The 17,252-nt window shown below is 47.6% G+C and overlaps 1 protein-coding gene across 1 annotated transcript in view; it reads right to left on the bottom strand.

Annotated features, from left to right (window-relative positions):
* Positions 1 to 6,915: 6,915 nt before the first annotated feature.
* Positions 6,916 to 17,252, bottom strand: part of AMFR (autocrine motility factor receptor) — a 138,058-nt gene continuing 127,721 nt past the window's right edge. Inside the window, exon 14 of the mRNA XM_063945442.1 lies at positions 6,916 to 8,318. Within this exon, the coding sequence (XP_063801512.1) occupies positions 8,174 to 8,318 (145 nt within the window). The 3' untranslated portion in view covers positions 6,916 to 8,173. The remainder of the gene's footprint in view (positions 8,319 to 17,252) is intronic.

Raw genomic sequence — 17,252 nt, 5'->3', positions numbered from 1 at the left:
GGTTGGTATAACCGATTCCGGAATGCCCTCTCTTCTTAAGAGGGCGGTCTCAACAGCCACCCCGTCAAACGCAGCCACGCTAAATCGGGGTAAAGGAACGGACCCTGTTGTAACAAGTCCGGACGTAGAGGGAGCGGCCAAGGATCGTCTGCGAGTAGTCCGTGGAGATCCGAGAACCAAGCTCTTCGAGGCCAATGAGGAGCCACTAGTATGACTGTGACAGACTCTCTTTTGATCCGTTTTAGCACCAGAGGGAGCAGCGGAAACGGTGGAAACAGATACACTAGGCTGTACGGCCAAGCGATTGTGAGAGCATCCACCGCCACTGCCTTTGGATCTCTCGTTCTGGACACATACTGGAGCGTTTGGTGATTGTGGCGAGACGCATCAGGTCCACCTGAGGGTAACCCCACCGCTGAACCAACATGTGAAACACCTCTGGATTTAACGCCCATTCTCCTGGATGAAAATCCCGACGGCTGAGATAATCCGCCTCCCAGTTGTCCACTCCCGGAATGAACACTGCCGACAATATCACCTGGTGGTATTCTGCCCAATTGAGGATGCGGCTTCTCGTTCCTCCTTGTTTGTTGATGTATGCGACTGCGTTGCGTTGTCTGACTGCACTTGGACAGTCTGAGAGCGAAGCATTTGTACTGCTTGTCGTAGTGCATTGTAAATTGCGCAGAGTTCCAGGACATTTATAGACAGCAATCTTTCGTGATCCGCCCAGAGACCCTGGAGTTGACAATTTTGAACTACAGCTCCCCAACCTCTGAGACTCGCGTCCGTTGTTAGAATTATCCAATTCCAGCCGCCGAACAGTTTCCCTGTGGTTAAATTGTGTACCTTGGCACCAGAGTAGAGACACCCTTGCCCTTGGCGACAACCTCACCCTGTGGTGAATCTGCAGATGCGAGCCCGACCACTGTGCGAACACATCCAGTTGAAATGGACGTGAGTGAAATCTTCCGAACTGAAGCGCTTCGAAAGCCGCCACCATTGTTCCTAAGAGGCGAACGCACAAATGCACTGAGACTGTGCGTGGCTTGAGTACTAATTGTACCAGATGGCGAATAATCTGTACTTTCTGTTCTGGTAGGTAAATTCTTTGATTTACCGTATCGAGAATCATACCTAGGAATTGAAGTCGTTGAGACGGAATTAGATGTGATTTCTTGAAGATGACAATCCAACCGTGCTGAACTAGTACATTGTACGTTAACAACGCATGTTGGAGGAGCATCTGTTGAGACGGAGCTTTGATGAGCAGATCGTCCAAGTACGGAACTATTATCACTCCCAAGGATCTGAGATGAGCTATCATCACAGACATCACTTTGGTGAATACCCGAGTCACCGACGAGAGGCCAAACGGTAGAGCCTGAAACTGGTAATGGTTCTGCCGTATCGCAAAACGTAAGAACCTCTGATGAGGTGGCCAAATCGGAATGTGTAAGTACGCATCCTTGAGATCCAGTGCAATCCTGAATTCCTGTGGCTCTAAACCTGCAATTACTGACCGCAGAGATTCCAACTTGAATCTGTCGTAAGTGACGTACTGAATGAGACCCTGTAAGTTCAATATTGGCCTGACCGAGCCATCCGGCTTTAGTGGCACAAACAGACTGGAATAATAACCCTGACCTTGTTGGTGTACAGGGACTGGAATCAAAACTGCAGAATCCAGCAGAGACTGAATGGCAATTTGCAGAACCGCCCTCTTGTCGTCCGACACAGGCAGTCCTGTCTTGAAAAACCGCAGTGGCGGGAGATAGTCGAACTGTATTTTGTAACCTTTTTACATTAAATTGTGGATCCACCCATCTGTGGATGTCTGGAACCACGCCAAATGGAACGTCTGAAGGCGTGCCCCCACAACTGGAGATCCGAGATGGCTGGGAGCCCGTCATGCCACTGGCTTGTTGATGGTCTTAGCGTCCTGACGACGGTTAGTGGTTTGTTGAAACCACGTCCTCTACCACGTCTACCATGTGTGGTTGTTCCTGTATCACGGCCTTGATAGGGCTGAGGTCTAAAGGATTGGAACGCTGGTTCAGAGTATTACCGTCTAGGTACCTCAGAAATTCGTATGTCCACTTCAGGACCAAACAATTTCTCGCCAGCGTAAGGTAACGCTTCTATACCTTGTTTAACCTCTGCCTCCGTCTGCCAAGAACGCAGCCAGAGGGCACGTCTTGCCGCATGATCATCTTTCTGTAGGCTGATCTGAGCTGTGTTCCACGCAACTATAGCCTTATTCTCCCAAATTCCCCCTAAAGTAGGTCTAAGCAACACCCCGGCTGCTGTATACATTGACTTTAGTATAGCTTCTAGCTTACACTCTGACGGGTCTTTAAGCGTAGTAGCAGATGGAATGGGTAACTGTGAAAGTTTTGACACCAGCGAATCCACAGCCGGTGGATTTTCCCATTCATAGACTCTGGTTTATTAAGAGAATCTGAATAAGGAAAACACACTGAAGATCTCTGTTGTTTAGCAAATAACACTTCATTTGAAATAGGTTCTTCAGTCTGTACAATCTAGAACCTGACGTACTGCCCTGATGAGATCATCACTGGCGGGGCTAATAGTACCCTCACTATCTGACTACCTGCACACCTCACATTCTTCTTGCAATATGAGGTATGGCATTGAATCGTCATAACTATTTTAATAGAGCTAGACTTTTGTGCAAAGTGCTGGACGACTCCTGAGCCTACTGGTATCTCAGGAGGCATTTTCCTAGCCTCAGATCTCGCAGTCTCACGTTCCTTACCTGCCGTGGCCATTTTTGATTGTAAACCCGACATAACATCCTCCAGCCTTGGTATGGAGGCTGAGGGGAAGGGAACGTATTTGTTGTATTTACAAACATATTGTGTCACACACTCACAGACGTTGCAGTTAAGCTGCCTTTGAGTTAGTATTAGCCTGACTCATTATGTACAGATACAGACAAGTAGACAAAGATAACAAATCCCACGACTCAGTAAATGTTACTAAAGTGTATATAAGCCTGAAGTGCAGTGCACATGGGCTACACTACATGAAACCTGATCTGTGCAAAATTCCTAGTAACACCCATACTCCATCTGATGGCCGAGTAGTAGGACAGCAACTTCCTGAAAAAAAGAAGCAGGAAGTAGAGTTAAAATGGCGTCCTGCCATGTGCTTAATATATACAAAAATATATATACCTACATCCAGTATATATATATATCTACACATATACATATATATATATCCAAATACACAAGCATATATACCCATTTAAAGCTATATGCAATATAGGCTTAAAAGCCTGAACGTGTGCTGTGCATGTGCTGCTGCATTAAAATGCAGCTTAGTTTATAGGGCCTCTCGCTTCAACGCGAACACAATCCTCCCCTCTCCCGCGCGACCTCCCTCTCACAGACGGACCGCAGCAGCAAGCACTGTCCGCGGTCAGTCTCCCCTCTCTCCTCCCCCTGCAGACAGAGCCGCGCCAGCCGCCGTTCGCGGCCCGGAGCTCTGAAACGGGAGGGAGGGGAAGAGCAGCGGCGCAGGGAGCCGAGCGGTGGGGAGCGCCTAGCTGCGGCTGCTAGTACTATCAGTCTGGGGCTGGGTAGTGGCGGCAACAGGCATGATACTGTGACGGGCTCTCTCTGGCTCCCCTCTGCGCCGGATTGTTACACTGGCCGGCGGGTCGGGAGCGGCGGGTAGTGCGGGCGCTATGGATCCTGTGACAAGAGGCAGGCAGCAGATTTTGTGCGCAGTACCACACACGGCGGGGCGGCAGCGGGAGCTGACCGCCCCAGGCATAAATACCTGCGATCCAGTGCTCCTGGACTCTGACGGGGCTTCTCCAACAAGTTCCGTCCAGTCCTTTCTATAGCCTCAGCTGTTGTTAGCTGAGCTGCTTGTGGCTGTGAGGGGGCTCCTTTGTGAGGCCCGACACACCAAGAGCTGCACGCAGCAGCTTCTATAATCCCGTACCCAGAGCTTTTGTGTAAGCTGGGAAAGGATTGTAATGTATAAAAAATAAAAACAAAAATATTTAAAAGTAAAAAATGTATGTCCCCCTCTGGAGGTCCACACTTGTGCTTCCTGTCCATGTGAGCACCGAAAAAACACTGAGGTATTCTGGGAGCATGGAGGGGAGGAGAGTTACTGAAATTTTAATATTCAGTGCCCAGTCCTTGCTAACACCGTCCATATCCCAAGAGTACTCCAGTGACCCCTAGTGGATGAAAAAGAAATATAGGGTTAAAGAAGTAGGAGCAGCTGTTGGAGCATGTGTGAATAATGTGAGGAGTAAAGGAAAATTATGTGAAGGTGTTACATATATATATATATATATAAAACAAACTATAAGTGCCATGGAGTGATGAAATAGTGTTAAATTGCGATGCCCCAGGGACACCCAGCCACGGCAGGCATAGGGAGCACCGCACCCCAGAGAAATCCCCCCCATTATGGACTGCCATATTAAACAACATGTAGGAGTCTTACCTCAGTGTGCTCATTCCAAATGTAAAGGCTAGAGTGTTGGACTATTTAAAATCAGAGGGGCGGGTGGGGCAGGGTGCTAAATTAGGGCGAAGGTGTCTCCTACCTTCAAATATGTATGAATACATCAGTTACAGAGGGAAAAGGGCCCTAATTTGCACACCTTAATTAGGTAGTGAGGTGCTACTCTGCTTGAGACTTAGTAAAGTGTACAGAGGGAAAAGGTAGCAGGTGCACTATCTCACACTAGCTCAACCTGTAGTAACCAGAGGCACTTAGCATATTCCTGGCCAGGGCTATTCACACATGCAGCAACAGCTGCTCCTACCTCTTTAACCCTATATTTTTATCACTCCTGCGATGCCCTGGGGTTGTCTGGCTGGGTGGCTCTGGGGTGTCCTGCCCCCCAGACCTGAACCCCTATAGTTAGTGTTAGGGACTTACCCAATGAGAGGCTACCTTGATGCGGTGGGTAAGATCATAGCCCTGGCCAGGAATATGCTAAGTGCCTCTGGTTACTACAGGTTGAGCTAGTGTGAGATAGTGCACCTGCTACCTTTTCCCTCTGTATGATATAACCTGTATGAACAATCCACATGAGGCACAACCTGCCTGCAGAGGAACCACCAGAGGCCCCCATTTGGGGTGCACTGTGTTAGATGCTGCTGGCAGGGTGTGCAATCAGTGGAGGCACACCTCACAGGAATACCACACTTTGGGGTGGAAGTATGCAGTAAAAGTGTTTTTTTTGTTTGTTTTTTGTAAAGAAGAAAGCACATGGTGAGATCCCCTTTGCAAGTAAACAACAAAAGGAGAGAAATTATCCTGGTCTAATTGGAGCAGTACGGGGGGGGGGGGGGGGGATTGGGGGGATTAAAGAGAATGTGGGGAGCACACCAAAATCCGATGAAAATAACCCTGTTGAGCCAGTGCTCCCTGCTCACCTTGAGGGGTAAGCCTGTAAGGCACTACTGATGTTCTCTGCCAGAGGGTTAGTGGGCATAGTCCTGGTGATTTCATTGCAGAGGTTTGATGAGTCCATATAATGTTCTAGATTTCTTTCTTGATGTTGTTCAATGTTGTTAATTTTCAAAATGCTTAGAGATGGGAACGCTTTGAGTATTGGGACGCACAGCTGTGCATGGTTGAAGCTACAGATATACTATGGTAAATTGACACAACTACAGCTGAGGCAAATGTCCCACCAAAGGGGTTGCATTACACAGTGTTTGACTAAGCAAACACCAGCCCAGTCTGCCTTCATTAAATATGCAGCACTGACCAAACTTTGAAACACAGGTATTTTAAATTACAAACAAAACTATCTAACAAATGATTTGAACATACATTTAGAATAGAGATGGTTTGCAGAGGTTCAGATCGCAATAGGCAGATTACAGGGTGAGATTTGAACATACATTTAGAATAGAGATGGTTTGCAGAGGTTCATATTGCAATAGGCAGATTACAGATTCTACATATATCACTCTCTCCGGGATGGCTGACTTTGAGGTGGCCGAACTCTTACTTACCCTAATACTGGGCACCTTGGGCATCATGTCTGGGAATCTGAGGAAGCATTTACAGAACAGGTATCTCAGCTACGTGCTCATCTCCAGCTATGTGATTATAGGGTCTGAATCTCTGATGGCACCAAGAGACCCACACCTATAGTATTAAATTACTAACTGGCTAACATGCTGATGGTATCCGGTCTCTAGGTCGACAGTAAGTAGGTCAACATGGTTTCTAGGTCGATATTAGCTTCATTATTAATATACTTCAACAGGAGGCTTCAGGAGACAAAGGATGGTGACCCCATGCTGTACAAGTCAATGCAGCACCTTCCCCGAGAGCAAATACTTAATCCACATGTTAGTTTCCATCAGTGCTATACAAACATGACTTTCCAATGACACCCAGTAACACTCTATACCTGTACCACAAACACACACTATCAGGAGGTGTGTGGCACCGATATAAGGCATTTAGAGCTGACGCTTATAGTAGTATGGAAAACATCTGATGGTCCTGTGTTTGTATATAGCTTCCTTACCACATTCCATCATGCTACTGTATGTGTAACAACACAATGCCATGCCACGGTGTTCCAATAAGCATTTACATAGATAACACATCATGAACCTGCGGAATGGTCACCAAGTTGCTGTGAGACCGCAGGTAGCAGGTCAGGAAATACAGCAGGTTCATTAAAGGTGGACAAACCAGTAATGTCTGCTCAACTTTTATAAGTTCTAGATGTTACTGCTGGTGATGAGAGTACCAATATTTTACTGAGCGAATAGGATGCATATCATTTATAGTATAATGGCAATTCATCCAGTATCGAAATACCGAACACATACCTCAAAATAAGAAGTCATATACTATACAGTCTAAACAGAACGGCCATCACAAGCTTAACACAGATAAAAAGTTTATTTTTATTTCTTTTAGAATAAAGTCCAGCATTTGCAATAGTCAGATCACAAGGCATAATTACCGTGTGCAGCATTAAAATAAAAGGTTTCCTAGTTGCAAGGCTCAGGCTCACCCAACATTCTTACATGGTATAAACCCATGGGATTATGTACTCAGTTGCACATTAAGACGTACAACAGGTTAATGTCTGAAGGTCAACTAAGGAATTGCAGGCCTGGTGTCTTCTGCAGTCATGGTTCACATGAACCAATCACAGAAATGTGAGTCTGCCTGTCTGGTAAGGGTCACATAAATGAATAATGTTGTGCAAGCGACAAAACAGGAGATGGAAAACGAAAATTTACTGTAGAACATCTGTGGCCATGGCAGTCTTAATAAGTATTGCCTGTAGAACCGAAAACATGCCATGCCAAGCTCTGCCGAATAACACTGATCCTTTGGCAACAGAAGAACTCCATCTTGCAGGACCAAGCCCCATAGAAAACAGCAACATACCCAAATCTCCTCCTCATTATCTACTTACCGGACATCTCTTTCCCATCACTACATACGAGCCACCCCTTCCCAACACTAGCCATTAGTACTTATAACGTTTCTTTATATCCTGTCTTATAGCACGGGAACACCCTGAATACTTGTAGACACAATGACTGTGTGGCAGCGAAATCATCCAACAACCTATTAGAGTTCCATTCCTCCTGGTCAAGAACTAACAGACGAACGAGTCTGTCTGTCCTTAGGACTGCCGGATATGACAACTGAAGGTCAATAAACATATTTAATTTGAAAGATCTGTAAACAAGATGCCATCATTATGGGACGGCCGTGAGTATAGACAGTATGGTCCATATCTGTGAGCACTGCTGGCAAGGTTAGTTGATACTCAAGAAATACATAAAAATAGGATGAGAGTTTAGTATGTATTTTACTTTAATATCTAGAGTCACCAGAGGAGTCTTCCTCCATCTAAATACTGACAAGGTGCCCCGATCTGGGTTCCTCTCAGAGACTGCAGATTGGTTGTTAGCTTCCAGGTAGAGAGTCATTATCTAACACGCGAAGAGTGCACCAGAGCCAAGAAGCAGTCTCGCTTCTTCTAAAAACAAGGCCTGCCAGGAGAAACAGAAACGACAAAAGCAGACTCTGTCCGTCGCTGGGGCAGCTGGCAAGCAAATTGCTGGGCCAGTAGGAGTCTCTTGTGCACAAGGAGCAAGGCAAAGTGATGCATGTGCTCTGGCCGTTATTGAGGGGGCTGCTGGAGCTGGATTCTGCGCTCGGCAGCGGCTGCCAGCGTGCGTCTGCGAATGGTTACCGAGTCCGTAGAAGACAACTGATATTCTGAATATGTAGACAAGTCTTCGTCTGATGCTCCATTCAAATAGCGCCTGTGGGAATAAAAAAAAATATATATATAACCGCATTAGACAATACTGTCCACTTATAATAATAGGCTGAATTACTGCTGCACCATGGAATTTGCTGGCCGACTAAAATGCTGACAGTTCACAAATAGATCGTACGGACGAGAGGTGCTGAGTAAGCACCCTGCAAAGCTCCTGTGTGCTGAAAAGTAAATACAGCAGTTGGGTTGGTCTGCGACCCTGGTGTATAAAAGGCAGGTTCAGGAGTAAGGCAATTGATTAATAACAAAATATGTGCACAAATCAAGCTAAGCCCAAGAGAAGGGACTTCGCATGGAAACATAAAACTGAAACAGCCAACAGGAGGTGGTATCCCAATGGCCTTAGAGAAATAGGATTTTAATACCTACCTGTAAATCCTTTTCTCGTAGTCCATACATAAATTTCTTCAACTGGGTGTGCTGGCTCCACCCCGCTATGCCCCCTCCCACAGGTAGTTATAGGTAAAAACGTGCCCGATGGAGAAAGGACATATATGAGAGAAGGAACATGATAACAAAAGGTGGTGAGATTCACATATCAGCACACCACTAACATAGAATAACCAGCAATGGCTGGCAAAAACAACAGCTGAACAGGTAACTATAGAACAAGAACCTGCAGAAAAGTCACCACAGTGAGGCGGGCGCCCAATATCCCTTATGGACTACGAGAAAAGGATTTACCGGTAGGTATTAAAATCCTATTTTCTCTAGCATCCATAAAGGATAAGGGGGAAAACTAGTACGATGGGGACGTCCCAAAGCTTCCAGAACGGTGGGAACGCGTGGAGACTGCTGCAGCACCGCCTGCCCAAACTTGGTATCCTCTGTGGCCAGGGTATCAAACTTGTAGAACTTCACAAAGGTGTTCTTCCCCGACGAGGTAACAGCTCGGTATAGTTGCAAGGCCGAGACTCCACGGGCAGCCGCCCTGGAAGAGCCCACTGATCTTGTAGAGTGGGCGTTCCGAGACCTAGGAACAGGTAAGGCTGCCGATACATAGGCCTGTTGGATAGTAAGCCTAGTCCAACGAGCAATGGGCTGCTTTGAAGCAGGGCAACCCTTTTTCTGCGCATCATAGAGCACGAACAAGGAATCCGTTTTTCTGACCCGAGCCGTGCACTTGACATAGATCCTCAAGGCACGCACAGCATCCAATGCCTCCGGAGGAGCAGAAGTGTCAGAACTGGATAGAATTACTATAGGTAGAACTGGACGGAATTACAACAGGTGAATTGCGGAGACAACCTTCGACAGGAACTACTGTCTAGTCCAGAGCTCCGCTCTGAGATAATTGGAGAGAGACTGCGCTCACTGGGATGGGAGGTTAGTGCTGCTAGGCCTAGAGGTGTCCTACCTCCGTACTAATGTTAAGCAATGGTGAGGTCAGCGCACTTGTGGGAGAGAAGGAATGTGAGAGAAAGGGTGAAGATGGAAAGGGATGGAGAAAGAAGGGATGAAAGAAAATGGGAAGAAAGTGATGTGACAATTTGATGTATGATAGTGTTCACAAATGACCATATGTCGTAATATAATGATGTTTATTAGGGTGGTATGTTCCCACTGTCAGGTGTGTCATGCAGACCACCCTTTTCAGTGTACCCTCCTGAATGGTACACTTCTGCTCAAAACTTCTAGAATTAATAATAAGAGTGGTGGGTAAAAGTATGTGCCTCTCCGTAAATCTGGCACAATGTCTGTGTCAGTGTTATGTCCTTAGGAGTCCTAATGTTCAGAGGTCCCTTGCGGGATGAATGTCAGGTATGCCCAAGGGTGCACCTTTACCATAGGTATGGTATCACCTATGTGGCTCTGAAACTAGGTAAGTATCAGTCGTGGTGGGGTGTGTGACAGTTTGCGGCGTCCCGCCTGTCAGACCTCCCTGTGTGCACCAAATGAGGAATCGGGGGTACGGGCTTGGTTCTTACACTTACCGCCGGGGGTGCGTTCCGCGCGCCTGTGCCGGCTCAGCTTCCGTTCCCGAGTCCTCCGGTGTCCTTTGATGTCCAGGCCGTCTCGTCTCGGTCCCCGTGGTCGGTCAGCGGCCGCTGCTTTCCTCCTTCCTCCGCCGGGTCCCGTCTGTGACTTCCTGCTTTGCCGCTCACGTGATGTGTCACGTGAGCGGGAGTGTTCAATTAGCCCCTGTTGCTCGGGGATACCTCTCTCCAGCCGGGGAGAGGTGTCTGTAGAATGCAGTGTGTAGTGAGACAAGTCCTCTACAGTCACTACACACTGCATTCTACAGATGAGCCCGTAGCAGGCTTGCCAGAATGTGCCGGAGAACACCCAGTGTGCTTCCCTCAAATGAGGTGGAAGTCTTGCTTCGATATTGGAGGGAGCGCTGGTGATGGAGCTATAACAGCCGTACGGATGTCCCAGTGACAAAAAAGGAGGAGTCCTGACTAGTTTCGTCACGAACATGTCCAGAAGATCCGCGTACCACACCCTCCGAGTCCAATCCGGGGCAATCACAATTGCCTGGACACCTTAATTCCCGATTTGCTTTAGCACCCTTTGGAGCAATGGGATCAGAGGAAACAGGTAGACTAGCTGGTACGGCCAAGGACACACCAGTGCATCAACTGCCCTCTCCTGAGGGTCCCTGGTTCGTGAGCAATACCAGGGAAGTTTCTTGTTGAGACGAGAAGCCATCATGCCTATTTGTGAGCAACCCCACCGGTCGATCTGCTGGAACACCAGATGGTGGAGCCCCCACTCACCCGGGTGGAGATCGCGACGACTCAGGAAGTCCGCCTCCCAGTTGTCCACACCCGGAATGAAGATTGCTGACATTTCTCTTGCATTTCTTTCTGGCCAGAGGAGTATCTTTGACACCTGTCGCATGCAGGCTCTGCTTTCTGTCCCTCCTTGTCGACTGATATACGCCACCGCTGTGGCGTTGTACGACTGTACCTGGATCGCATGATTCTTGAGCAGAGGTGAGGCTTGAAGCAGAGCATTGTAGATCGCCCTAAGTTCCAGAATGTTGATTGGAAGAAGGCTTTCGTGGTCTGACCACCTGCCCTGGATCTGCGCCCCTTGGGTGACAGCTCTCCATCCTCTCAGACTCGCATCAATCATGAGGAGGGTCCAATCCTGAATCCTGAAACTCCAGCCTTCCAGGAGATTGGAGGACTGTAGCCACCACAGGAGGGAAATCCTGGCCTGAGGTGATAGCTGAATCATCCGGTGCATCTGTAGATGTGAGCCGACCCACTTGCTCAGGAGATTCAACTGAAACGTTCTGGCATGGAACCTCCCATAATGGATCGCCTCGTATGAGGCAACCATCTTTCCTAAAAATCTTATGCAAAGATGTACGGACACTTGAGTAGGCCGGAGCACCATGCGGACCATCTCCTGAAGAGTTTTCGCCTTGTCCTCCGGTGGAAACACCTTCTGGGCCACAGTATCCAGCAACATCCCCAGGAACAGGAGCCACTGAGTTGGCTCCAGGTGGGACTTCTGTAAGCTGAGGCTCTGCCCATGGTCCGACAGAACATGGATGGTTCTTGTTGATATGGAGCAACGAAAGCTCCCTGGATCTTGCCTTTATCAGAAGATTGTGCAGATAAGGGACCACATTGACTACCTGGACCCAGAGTTGAAGCATCATCTCCGCCATCACCTTCGTGAATACCCTCGGGGCTGTAGACAGGCCTAAGGGCCGTGCCTGGAATTGGGAGTGATCGTCCAGCAGGGCAAACTGCAGGTACGCCTGATGAGGCAGCCAAATCGGAATATGGAGATAGGCGCCCTTGATATCCAAGGAGACCAGAAATTCCTGTTCTTCAAGGCCCGCAATCACTGCTAGCAGGGATTCCATTTTGAAAATGAACACCCTCAAATCAGGATTCAAGGATTTCAGATTCAGAATGGGTCTGACCGAACCGTCCGGCTTCGGCACCACAAACAGGTTTGAGTAAAACCCCTTGCCGCATTGTGGTAGTGGTACTGGAACAGTAGCGTGGGACTGGACCAACTTTCGGATAGCCTGTTGCAACATAACTTGCATAGTGTCCAAAGCTGGTAAGCTCGATTTGAAAAATCGTTGGGGGATGGGGGAGTACTGTCGAACTCCAGCTTGTAGCCCTAAGAAACGAGCTCTCTGACCCAGGTATCCTGGCAGGAAGTCTCCCAGACGCGGCTGAAGTGACACAGTCGAGCTCCCACCTCGAGATCCCCTCGGGGTGCATGGGCACCATCATGCTGGGGCCTTGGTGGAAGCAGAACTGGTGGATTGTTCCTGAGAACTGGTACTTGCAGGTATTCTGGACTTACCTCTGGTGCCTCTAGCTGCATTGGAGGCACCTTTGGCCTTCGACCAAAATCTGAGAGACCAAAAGGACTGGACAGACGGCCCAGGATAGGAGCGTCTCACTGGCGGGTCCCCAGAGGGTAGAAACGTGGATTTTCCAGCCGTAACTTTGGAAATCCACGTATCCAATTCAACCACAAAAAGCCATTCCTCCGAAAAGGGAAGGGATTCCACACTACGTTTGGATTCCGCGTCCGCAATTCACTGACACAACCACAAGGCCCTGCGTGCCAACACTGCCATGGCAGAAGTCCGAGCATTAATGTTCCCCATCTCCTTGAGGGAATCACAGAGGACACGGGTAGTGTCCTGAATGTGCTTCAGGAGGGTTACCATAGTAACTAAGGGAATATCCCCCCGAGAGGCCCCCCTGAATTTTAGTGGCCCAAGAATGAATAGCATGGGTCATTCAGCAACCCGCAATGACCGGTCTTTGTGATATACCGGCTGCTGTGTATATAGATTTTAGGGTAGTCTCTATCTTCCTATCCCCAGGATCCTTCATGGAAAAGGACACCGGGGCGGTCAGCACCGCCTTCTTAGACAAGCGAGAGACTGAGACATCCACCCCAGGGGGTTCCTCCCAAAATGTTCTACCTTCAGGAGCAAATAGGAAAGTGTGCAAAAACTTTTTGGACACTTGGTATTTTTTGTCTGGATTTTTCCAGGCCTGTTTGAATAAATCATCTAACTCTGTAGAATCAGGGAAAGTGACATTAGAAAAACGACTGCTGTGACGCAGCGTCCTCTAGAGGCAGCTTTAACACATCCCTGATAGCCAAAATGAGGGGTTCAATACCCTGCCCAGCATCGGGATCCCCACTAATGGGATCCAGGTCATCCCCATCATCCTGTATATCATCATCTGTATCAGATAGTATAGCAGGTAAACCCCGCTTCTGAGTACCTGCATGAGAGAGGGGGGGCTGTGCATCTGCCCTAGCAGCTAAATCTGCAACAGCTTGTTGTAGCAACTGAGTTTTCTGCACATTAGCAGTGAGCTGGGATGACATATCAGACATCATAGTCTTAAGAGACCCTAACCAGTGGGGCTCTCGACCCTCTTCCCCAGCCCCTTCACGGATTTGTGAATATTAACTACATTGTTCACAGAAAACAGAGTCAGGAGATAATGGAGAGAATCTGGTGTGACATACACTGCACAGCTTGTGTTTACCCATATTTCACAGTAAGCACAACATACACACACACACAGAGTTATAATGCAAGCCTTCCCTACGTGCCCTATGTGAGAGGAGAGAGAGAGAGAGAGAGAGAGAGGACACCAGCACACCCTGAGCTGCACAGCCCCAGTGAGGCTGTCAGCTCCATAAACACACAGTAAACACTACCAATTTTAGTCCTAAATAGGATCAGGATAGTGTACACAAGTGGCTCTCCCTCATTGCTACACCCTGTACCAGATATCCAGCGTGGGTGAGGAGTCAGGAAGCGCTGTGTGTGCTGTATATGGCTGCAGTAAGCAGAGGAAGTCGCCAAAATGCCTCAGGGCCTGCTCTGAGGTAGCGCCGCACCCTCCAATAGCGCCGGAGTTACACACATATATTATACTGGCAAAAGTTTCCTTTTTAGCTTAACACATCACACAAGTGCTAGTCAAGCCCTTTTGTGACAGTTCCACATGGGGGATCTTAGTGGGACCGTGATTTCCCCTATTGTCTGTAGTCGCTGGGTGGGTGGGGGTGGTCCTGCCGTGCTGTCCGATCAGCAGTGATTGGCAGCACGGCAAACACTGGCAGAGGGTGCGGGGAGGCAGAGGGACCTTCCGGTCCCTCTGAGAGCAGCAGCGGAGGGAAGTTTCCCTTCCCTGCAGCTGCTAACACTCTTTATCTGGCTGGTCGCATCCTGTGCGACCAGGGCAGATAAAACACTTGCTGGTATGGTCGCATCTGATGCGACCATGCCAGGCAAGTGGTTAAGCATGGAATCGATCACATTGTCTGAGAGATCTTTAGCATTAAGAATCATGACTTCAATAGCCATGCCATTAAAGTCAACAGAACAATTACCCTGAAGAAAAGAACCTCAACTTGGAAAATCTCGTCATTGAGAAAAACGACAGGAAGGACCAAAGCCATCTTTTGGATGTATAAGTAGAAAATACTTGGCCAGTCTGGTGACACAAAGGTAAACTAGCTGAAATTTCCAAAGGACTGACCAAGCATCTATCAGAAATGCCTTTGGATCCTAGGATCTCAAAACACTTCATCTACAGGTTGGACAGAAATGCCAACATGTAGACCTATTGGGCATTATCATGGCGTAGTGCAGTGGTTCCCAAACTGTGCGCCGTGGCTCCCTGATGGTGCCTCAGGACACTTGCAGGGATGCCTTGGATTGGTGGTCCAGGACCAATTCAAATTATTTATGGTCAATATAATAGGCAAAAACCAGTGCTGGTAGCTGTCAGTCATAAAATATGGGGACAAACAGAAGCAAATCTTGTCCCTCACCACACAATTGAGCCTAAGGATGACATATAAACATAATCTTTTTAATTTAATATTTCTTTCAAAATTTCTCAATAAGAAATTTTTGGCCTAGGGGTGCCGTGAAAAAATAGGATTTTGGTACTTACCAGGTAAATCCTTTTCTTTGAATCCATAGGGGGCACTGGAGTACTCTTGGGAATATGGACGGCTTAGCAGAAACAAAGGCACTGAATATTTAAATTTAGAACTCTCCACCCCTCCATATCCCAGAGTACCTCAGTGTACGACCTCAGTGTTTTTTACTGAGCGAACAAGAACTATGGAGAGGTTGACAATGGAGAATTCCTATCACATAACGGACAACAACAAAGTTGACCCATAACGTTACTGTCAACTAAACAGTTGACACCATAACCGATAGACCTTTATAATTTGAACCAATCGGTGAAAATTTGTTACCATAAGCTCCTCTGAGCCTAATACAACCCTGGTAAAATGTGTTACCATAAGCTCCTCTGAGCTTAAAACAACCCAGGTAAAACTGCTCTGGGTGGGCGTCCAGTGCCCCCTATGGATTCAAAGAAAAGGTTTTACCTGGTAAGTACCAAAATCCTATTTTCTTTTTCATCCACTAGGGGTCACTGGAGTACTCTTGGGACGTACCAAAGCTTCCCTCGTGGGCGGGAGAGCTGTTTGACACCTGTAACAGTAGACGGCCAAAGCTAGATGCTGATGCCGCAACCGTTTCATAACGTGTAAATGCGCACAAACGTGTGCCCTGAAGGCTATGTAGCCGCGTCGTAGACGCTCCACGACCAGCTGGTCATGACATTTCCACAGAACCTGTGGGATGAGCTATTACTGACATAGGCGACTGTAACCTAGCCTTAAAGTAAGCCTGACTTGTAGTCATTTTTATCCAACTGGATAATGTCTGCTGAGAAACTGGCTAACTCCAGTTGGCAGCATCATAGATAACAAACAACGTATACGTATTGTAGACGTTCGGGACATATAGACGCGTAACGCGTGTACCACATTCTGAATTCTAGAATGTGCTGTCAACACAGGAACCACTATTGGTTTATTGATGTGAAGAATAAGAAATCGGAATTAGTCCGAAGTTCTGCTTTGTTATGAGAAAACTCAAATACGGTGGCTTGGAATACAAGGCACCCAAATATGAAAACCAAACCCCTTGCCGAAGCTACGGCTAGAAGAAAAACGTTTTCCAATTGAGAAACTTAATCCCCATTTGTTGTAAGGGTTCAAAAATATGAAAACTGTAAGAAATCTGAACCCAGCTTCAAGTCGCATGGCGCTGTAGGTGGGATAAATGGAGGCTGCACTTTGATGACACCTTGTAAAAAAGGTGTGTACCGACGCAATAGATTCAAACGTCTGCGAAAATAAATTGACCATACAGATACCTGCACCCTCAGTGCAGATAAACGCAGTTCTCCATCCCACCCCGTCTGTAAATAACAGAATACGGGCAACTTGAAAGGTGATGTCGGAAACTTCTGAGCTTCACACCCACCTATATAGGCACACCAAATTTTGTAATAATGAGCTGCCGTAAGCGGCTTCCTAGCTCGTAACATGGTTGGTATAACCGATACTGTAATGCCCTATGTATTTTCTTAAGAGGGCGGTCTGAACCCCCACCCCGTCAACCGCAGCCGCGGTACATATGTGAATAGGGGTAAACGAACGGTCCCTGTTGTAACAGGTTGGACGTATTATGAGGGGGCCAAGATCGTGTGCAAGTATTCCTTGGAGCCTCGAGAAGCAAGCTCTCCGAAACCCATGAGATATCACTAGTATGACTGTGACGAACTGTCTTATGATCCGTTTTAGCAACGGAGAGAGAGAAAGAGAGCAGCGGAAAATGGTGGAGCCAGATACACGAAGCTGTATGACCACACGAATGTGAGAACCTCCACTGCCACTGCTCTTGTGATCTGTCGTTCTGTACACATACTGAGCGTTTGTAATTGTGGCGAGATGCCATCATGTATACCTGAGGGTAACCCCACTTGTGGATTCACATATGAAACACCTGTGGATTAAATGCCCAGTTTTATGGATAAAAATACCGACGGTTGAGATCATCTGTCTAACAGATGTCCACTCCCGGAATGAA

Source organism: Pseudophryne corroboree, chromosome 11, assembly GCF_028390025.1.
Source record: "Pseudophryne corroboree isolate aPseCor3 chromosome 11, aPseCor3.hap2, whole genome shotgun sequence".
NCBI lineage: Eukaryota > Metazoa > Chordata > Amphibia > Anura > Myobatrachidae > Pseudophryne > Pseudophryne corroboree.
Note: the sequence above shows the minus strand (reverse complement) of the source record. Positions and strands in the feature narration are given on the sequence as shown.